General features: G+C 39.3%; 1 protein-coding gene across 1 annotated transcript; it reads left to right on the forward strand.

Annotated features, from left to right (window-relative positions):
• Positions 4,932-8,028, forward strand: LOC109232638. The gene is made up of 4 exons (XM_019398396.1): positions 4,932-5,781; positions 5,899-5,984; positions 6,730-6,818; positions 7,737-8,028. The coding sequence occupies exons 1-4, from the start codon at positions 4,932-4,934 to the stop codon at positions 8,026-8,028; spliced, it is 1,317 nt and encodes a 438-aa protein (XP_019253941.1).

Raw genomic sequence — 8,326 nt, forward strand, 5'->3', positions numbered from 1 at the left:
GTTTGGCTCGGAATCTGCTGTGGTATTAGTATAAAGGGAAGTGGCTTCATGAATGGTCGATCTGAGAAAATGGTTATGGTTTATTGCGTGTTTCATTTATCGTTGGCAGTATATGAAAGTGTGGGAATAAGACCCTAGTTGATAAGAGGTTTTCTACCAGAATTCGGGTGTTGTGGGCAACTGCTGTGAATAGAAGTTATCGTTTCGAGTGTTTAGGTTATGTAGTATATCATATGATTGCACCTGAGGTTGCAGGTATGGGTTATTACAGCTGGTTTGGGCTTATTCTGAGTATAGATGTGAGGTTCTGATCTTGTGTATGATTTCGGAAAGTGCAATGTGGTTCTATGGTTTATGGACTAGATGGATTGTGAAATTTCAGCTATGTTGTGTTATCGAACCTATGCGAGATAGGGTGACGTGGGATCACCCCGGGTATATTCTTGGTAAGGTCATTCAGCTATTGGTTGGCTTCTAGGACAACTATGGGTACGCTCGAGGACGAGCGTTTGTTTAAGTTGGGGAGGATGTGACGACCCGACCCGTCGTCACGTGAGTTACCGCCCCGTTTCCCCCATTTTATGCTTCTTCATGTTTCATTCGGTATTTGGTGTGTTAGAGTTGATTTGGGTTGGTTTTGGTAGGAAATGAGGCACTTAGTCTCTTTAAGGAAGGTTTGGTTTGGAAAAGTAAATCGGATGTTGACTTATGAGTTCGAGGGCTCAGATGTGATTTCCGGTGATTCGGTTAGCTACGCGGAATGATTTGTGACTTAGGAGTGTGATCGGAAGTGATTTTGGAGGTCCGGTGTAGAATTAGGCTTGAATTGGCGAAGTTAGTATTTTGGCGATTTCCGGTTGATTGGTAAGATTTTGATCCGAGGGTCGGAATGGAATTCCGAGAGTTGCAGTAGCTTCGTTTGGTGATTTGAGATGTGTGTGCAAAATTTCAGTTGATTCGGAGGTGTTTTGGTCGGGTCTTTGATCGAATGCATGTTTCGGAAGTTTTGGAAGAACTTAGGCTTGAATTCAATGAGAATTGATGATTTTTGTGTTGTTGGATGTTTTTTTATGATTGGAACAAGTTTCAATAACGTTGTAGGATGCATTGGTATTTTTGGTTGAGGTTCCGGGGGCCTCGGGGTGAGTTCGGATGGTTAAACGGAGAGTTTCGAAATTTTTGCATGGTTAAGGTCTGCTGGTATCTGGTATTTTCGCACCTGCGCTTATGGGACCGCAGGTGCGGTCACGCAGAAGCTGAGGAGGAAGTCGCAGAAGCGAGTCTTGGACTCAGGGCAAGTTTCGCAGAAGCGGAAACGTGGACCGCAGAAGCGGTCCCGCTGGTACGATTTCTGGGCCACAGAAGCGGTCGAAGCCTTTAAGTGAAAAACTGCAGAAGCGGCATAATGGCCGCAGAAGCGGTCCAGCATAAGCGGAAACCGGACCGCAGAAGTGAGAAGCCTGGGCAGAATATTAAATTAGTCTTCTTCGCGAATTTTTTTGAAAGAGTAACCTATTTCACTTCGGACTTGGAGAGTTTTTGGGCGATTTTGAAGAGGGTTTCAAGGACTTTGATCAGGTACGAACTCTTGGACTTGAAACATGATTTTATGGTGTAAATACATGAATTTAGACTGAAAAATAAAGGAATCAAGGGTTAAGAATGAAAGTTAGGGCTTGAAACTCAAGAGAGGTATAATGGGGATTTGAGGGGTCATTTGGACTCCGATTTTGGTAATTTTTATATGCATGGACTCGGGGCAAGATGAGGAACCCGTTGATGTTAAATTTTCTGATTTTTGTGAAGCGGGCCCGGGGCTCGGGTTTTGCTAATTTCGAGATTTTCGCTATTCTTCGATTGTGTTCGATTAGGTATTGTTCCTTTGGCACATTGTAATGTATTCGTTGTGGTTTTGATCTGATTCGGCGCGCGAGGAGGTCGATTCGAGAGGCAAGGGCATAGCGAGCTAGACTTTTGGCTGGCTTGAGGTGAGTAATAGATGTAAATGCTGTTCTGAGGGTTTGAAACCCCGTGTTTGCACATCGTAGTGCTATATTGAGGTGACTTGCACGCCAGGTAGCGTGCATGGGGTAGAGTACCGTTGGGGATTGTGAGTTGGTCCGTCCCGATAGATGAATATACTGTGTATTTGACTGAAATTCCCTCATTATCATTTTAACTGAACTAATTGCTATGTTTGGGCTTCGTGCCAATTGATTTAAATCCTTCAGGGATTATTATTACTGGTTTCTTACCTTATTTTCAGACAATTGAACTCAGTCCCGGTATTTAATACTGTTTTGCAAACTCAGCCGCATTTTCTTAACTTGAAACTTAATTAATATTTTTAAATGAAGTTTGGGCTGAATATTTCTATATTTTGGTTTGCCCTAGAGGCTTATGTGATTTTTGGACTGAGCATGGGATCGGGCTGCACGCGTAGCGGTATGATGTTGATATTGATATGAGGCCGAGGGCCTTGTTGATGCCACGAGATGGCTTATTATTGCGCTTGGGCCGTAAGGGGCCCCTCCCGGAGTCTGCACCCCCCCAGTGAGCGCCGTCGACGATAAATAAATGGAGCAGGCTGCACGCCGCAGCGGGTACTGGAGAGTACCGGTTTATGTGTTGCGTTGCATACTATTATTTGTCATTTATTTACTTATCTGCTGTGATGTTTCTGTAATTGTTTTCACTGTTCCACTGGATTTTTGTGCTGCTAGCTTCAAGTTTCTGTACTTATAGAATTACTTTGTGCCTATTCAGGATTTCTTATTCTCAGTCCTTATTTATGTTTATTACTCACTGAGTTGGAAGTAATCACTTTACTCCCTACAACTTGTGTGCAAATTCAGGTGCACCCACTGAGGCTGAGTGAGATCTTTCTTTGTTGAGCATCACATCCGGGAGCATCAAGGTAGCTGCATGACGTCCGCAATCCTGATCTTCCCATCTATCCTATTTATTTTTATTCCGCATTTCTTCAAAACATTATGTAGTAGGTTGACACTCGTATATTAGAGGCTCAGACTTGGGACACCGGATTCTTCGGGCTGTGTAGTAGTATTTCTACTTGGGTTTTCCATATGTTTTAACTTTAGTTCAGATATTCAGTATTGTGATTTAGTAATTCATCTAGGTTAAGATATTCGTGGGTTGTATAAATGGTTAAAGTTATGGAATTGGTCGGGCTTGCCTAGCAGTGTGTTGGGCGCCATCACGATCGGGGTTGGGGTCGTGACATATGTGTTGGCTCATATGCTCACATATGCTCCAAAAATATTGAATGGTGCACTTGGTTGAATACTTAATATTTTTTTCTATCCTTTATTTAGTGATGCACTCATGTCCTAGAAATTCTAGATCTGCCTTTGTCTGAACGTTGTGTACGGGTAAAATCGGGGGTAAATTTTTTCCCGGTTCCCCGATGAGAGAACAAAGGGGAAGCACGGCTCGACATGATTATAATTGAGGCCAGGAACCCCTCGTATCGAGACTCGGGAAGAATGAACGATGTATCTGAGATTGAATAACCGACGTACCCCAGACCAAGTGTAGCTCTTGGACCTCGAGAGACACGGTGAACGATTATGCATGATGGATAGGGGGACGTAATATTTGCCCTCAACTGGATATTACTGCGCAAATTCCTGTTCAATATCAGTTATGGATCAACAATTACCAGAATAAGAAGATTCTTACTTTTTTTAGACTTGTACTAGGACTGAAATTCTCCTACTATATAAAGGGGAAGTTCTTCTTTAGTCAGACACATTGTAACACGTAATTCAAAGCAATAAAATTTTACTTTTATCTTCTAGCTATTGCTAAAGGCATTACTGTTAGATTTGATTTTAATGATGAAAATAATATATCAGTGCAGGAACTCATGGATAGCAATTCAAAGATTGAAGGAATCAATTAGAGAAGATCAAGGAATCAAGGATTAACTACGAGATGAAAGCAATCAATCAGGGAACTTAAGGAAAGTAATCTGAGACTAATAAAGATTACGAAATCAATGGACAGCTACAAGATGGAAGGAATCAAGAAAAGCAATCCGGGATTAGAGCAATCAATCAAAGCCCAGACAGAATCAATCAAGCCTAAACTTAAGGAATCAAACAAGTCGAGCGTATCCAAATCCGAAAGGTGCAAGATCTTGGGAAGCATATATGGAACATCAATCAGGGATCTCGTAATTATAGCCGTTGCTGTATGACATTATTCTTGGCAAGAATCAACTTCTCTCGAAGGATCAAATCTCTTGGGTTGGCAAATCTCTCCAAAAACCAAGCCTCTCTCAAAGTATCTAAACCTGTATCTGTACCCTAGAAATAGATACTTTGATCAAACCAAATACCCTCTCTTTATTCTACTAAAAACAAACATTGTAGCTCTACTAGATCTGCTATGTAACAAGTTAGAGAAAAAGAGAGAACAACACGGGTGAGGCATTGTATCAAAAGAAACGAGTGAAATAGGAACTAAATGATCGGTATAGACCACACCATTCTCTGTACTCTCGAAGAAACTCATTCACTAAAAAAGAACTCCCTTGCAACCCAATGGGATTGGACTAGGATTCACATTGAATCTGAACCAGTATAAAAACTCTGGTGTCTTTAATTCCTGCATTTAAATTCTGCATCTTAAATTCTGTCTTTAACTAGTATCAATTTCTTATATCCAGTCGACTAATCGTAGAACTAGTTAACTGCTAGCTATTAAGTTTAAAAATAAACAATTCATCCCCCCCTCTTGTACTTTCAATTGGTATCAGAGCAAGGCTCACACTTTTTTTTTATTAACAGCTTGTGAGAAAAGATCATGGCTAATCAAGTTATTATAGGAGCACTTTTTCAAGAAGGTACTTCCCAAGTAAGGCCACCATACTTCATGGACATCACTTCTCTCACTGGAAAGTACGTATGGAAATATATGCAAAGGCATATGATGTTAAAGTGTGGAGGGTCATCAAAAAGGGAAACTATCCTCTGTCGGCTGCTGCTCAACCTCTTGCTGATCCTGAAGATATAGACTCATATACAGATGAGCAAATGACGGTTGTGCAAGTCAACAACAAGGCAAGAAATTTGCTCTACAATGCTATAAGTGGTGAAGAATATGAAAAAATCTCCGGCTGTGATACATCCAAAGAAATGTGGGATAAGCTTGAAGTTACATACGAAGGAACCAGCAAAGTGAAGGAAACACATATCAACATGTTGGTTCACGATTATGAACTCTTCCAGATGAAAGAAGGAGAATCCATTGAGGAAATGTTTGCCAGATTCAGTAAAATCATTAGCGATCTAAAAGCTTTCGGCAAACCATACTCAAGTGGTGATCAAGTGAGAAAGATTCTTAGAAGCTTATCAACCACTTGGCAAACTAAAGTAGTCACACTTGAATCACAGGATCTGAATAAATTGTCTTATGACGAAATTCGTGGAGAACTCATAGCTTTCGTAAAGACACATCTAAAGAAAACAAACCAAGAAGAAAAGATGAAAACAGTTGCATTCAAGGCCACAACTAAGATAGCTGAGAATGATATCGATGATGATCCTGAAGCTCTTCAAGAAGAAATCGCTATGATATCAAGAAACATGGATGGTTTAATGAGAAGATTCAGGTATACGAGAAGAGGAATGATCCCACCTAGGCGAACCAGGCAATACAACGAACAAGATAAGAATGATGGAAAATGCTATGAGTGTGGAAGATTTGGACATATTCAAGCCGAGTGTCCAGATCTAAAAAGAAAAATCTCCAGAGGTTTCAACAAAAATAAATAATTTGGAAACTGGAGTGATGAAGATAGTTCAGAACACGAAGAAATAGCAAATTTTTGCTTGATGACAATTCTGGAAAACGATATGAACAAACATTCAGGATGCTGGACAGATGAGGACACTTCAGATGACGAATGCAATGATAACAATGAAAACTGCTTCATGGCTCGAGGAGAAACAAGTGAGGTAAGGTCTTATAATTGTGAAAGATGTAATAAATTGCAGGATATTCTTGATCTCACTTTGAAAGAGTCTCAAAAAATGATGAATGACCTAAAGAGACTCAACAAAGAAGTAAAAGACTAGAAACTCAAACATGAATTATGTGAAATTGAAAAAGAAGTACTTCAAGAAGAGTTTGAGGAATTGCAAATGCAACTCAATGGCATGCACAAATCCACCAGTCATAGTTCTATCAGCTCAAACCAGGCGACTTACAAGTCAACTGGAAAAGGACCGGCCAGAATTGAGTCCACTAGTACTAACACAAATGAAAGACCCAAAAATGGTTCAGGAATTACGTGTCACTACTGCAATAAAAGTGGAAATAAACATTCTTTTTGTCGTAAGTCAAATATTTCGGAATGGATTTGAAAACCCAAAAACAATCCTGAACATAGTAAAACTAATCAACCAAGACCCAAGCAAGCTTGGGTACCTAAAAGAAAGTAATCACTATATTTTGCAGGAACACCATAGAAGAAGTCGCAAAGGAAAATGATACTTAGACAGTGCGTGTTCCAGTCACATGACAGGTGATAAAAACCTGTTCAAGGAAGTTACAAAGATAGATGGAGGAAGCGTTAAGTTTGCCGATGACTCAAAAGGAAAAATAATCGGTACCTGAACAATTCGCTTCAATAACAATTGTGATATCACTGAGGTTTATCTAGTTGATGGGCTTAATTACAATCTTTTGAGCATAAGTCAGCTATACGACTCAGGATATGAGGTAAAGTTTAAGAAAACAGGTTGTGCTGTTGAAGATGAGACATGTAAAACAATCCTCCCAGGTAAAAGGTATGGAAACGTTTACATTCTCGATGGTTTTGAAAATATAGATGGTCATATCTGTTTAACTTCCATATCTGATGATCCGTGGTTATGGCATAGGAAACTTCGTCATGCAAGCATGCATCTGATAAAAAACTTTCCAAGCATGAGTTAGTTATTGGCTTAACTAAACTGAATTTCTCTATAAATCATATATGTGATGCTTGTCAAATTGGAAAATAAACTAGAAACCCTTTCAAAAACAAGGATATTTTATCTACTTCTAAACCTTTGCAACTGCTTCATACGGATTTATTTGGGCCTACTAGAACTGCTAGCATAGGAGGAAAACGATATGCTTTTGTTATTGTTGATGATTACTAGTGTTTTACTTGGGTGATTTTCTTACTCATAAAGATGAAGCGTTAAAAAAATTTGAGGTTTTCTATAAGAAGGTCGAAAGAGAAAAGGGGTACATGATTACAACAATCCAAAGTGATCATGGAGGAGAATTTGAAAGCAGAGCATTTGAAGACATTTGTAATGATCAAGGATATACTCACAATTTCTCTGCACCAAGATCACCCCGACAAAATGGAGTTGTGGAAAGGAAAAATAGAACACTACAAGATATGACAAGAACGATGCTACTAGAACATTCACTACCAAATAATTTCTGGGCAGAAGGAGTAATTACAGCATGTCACATCCTCAACCGATGTCTCATAAGGCCTATTCTGAAGAAAACTCCTTATGAACTGTGGAAAGGTAAACGTCCTAATATTAGTTACTTTCATCCCTTTGGAAGTAAGTGTTTCATTCACAATAATGGTAACGACAATCTTGAAAAAATTTGATCCAAGAAGTGATGAAGGTATTTTTCTGGGTTATTCATTAAATAGTAGATCCTTTAGAGTGCNAATCCATTGAGGAAATGTTTGCCAGATTCAGTAAAATCATTAGCGACCTAAAAGCTTTTGGCAAGCCATACTCAAGTGGTGATCAAGTTAGAAAGATTCTTAGAAGTTTACCAACCACTTGGCAAACTAAAGTAGCCACACTTGAATCACAGAATCTGAATAAATTATCTTATGATGAACTTCGTGGAGAACTCATAGCCTTCGAAAAGACGCATCTCAAGAAAACAAACCAAGAAGAAAAGAAGAAAATAGTTGCATTCAAGGCCACAACTGAAATAGTTGAGAATGATATCAATGATGATCTTGAAGCTCTTTAAGAAGAAATTGCTATGATGTCAAGAAACATGGATGGCTTAATGAGAAGATTCAGGAACACGAGAAGAGGAAGGATTCCACCCAAGCGAACCAGGCAATACAACGAACAAGATAAGAATGATGGAAAATGGTATGAGTGTGGAAGATTTGGACATATTCAAGCCGAATGTCCAAATCTAAAAAGAAAATCTCCAGAGGTTTCAACAAAAAACAAATCATTTGGAAGCTGGAGTGATGAAGACAGTTCAGAATACGAAGAAGTAGCAAATCTTTACTTCATGAAAATTCTGGAAAATGATA

The sequence above is a fragment of the Nicotiana attenuata genome, chromosome 1 (genome assembly GCF_001879085.1).
Source record: "Nicotiana attenuata strain UT chromosome 1, NIATTr2, whole genome shotgun sequence".
In the NCBI taxonomy this organism is placed as follows: Eukaryota; Viridiplantae; Streptophyta; class Magnoliopsida; order Solanales; family Solanaceae; genus Nicotiana; species Nicotiana attenuata.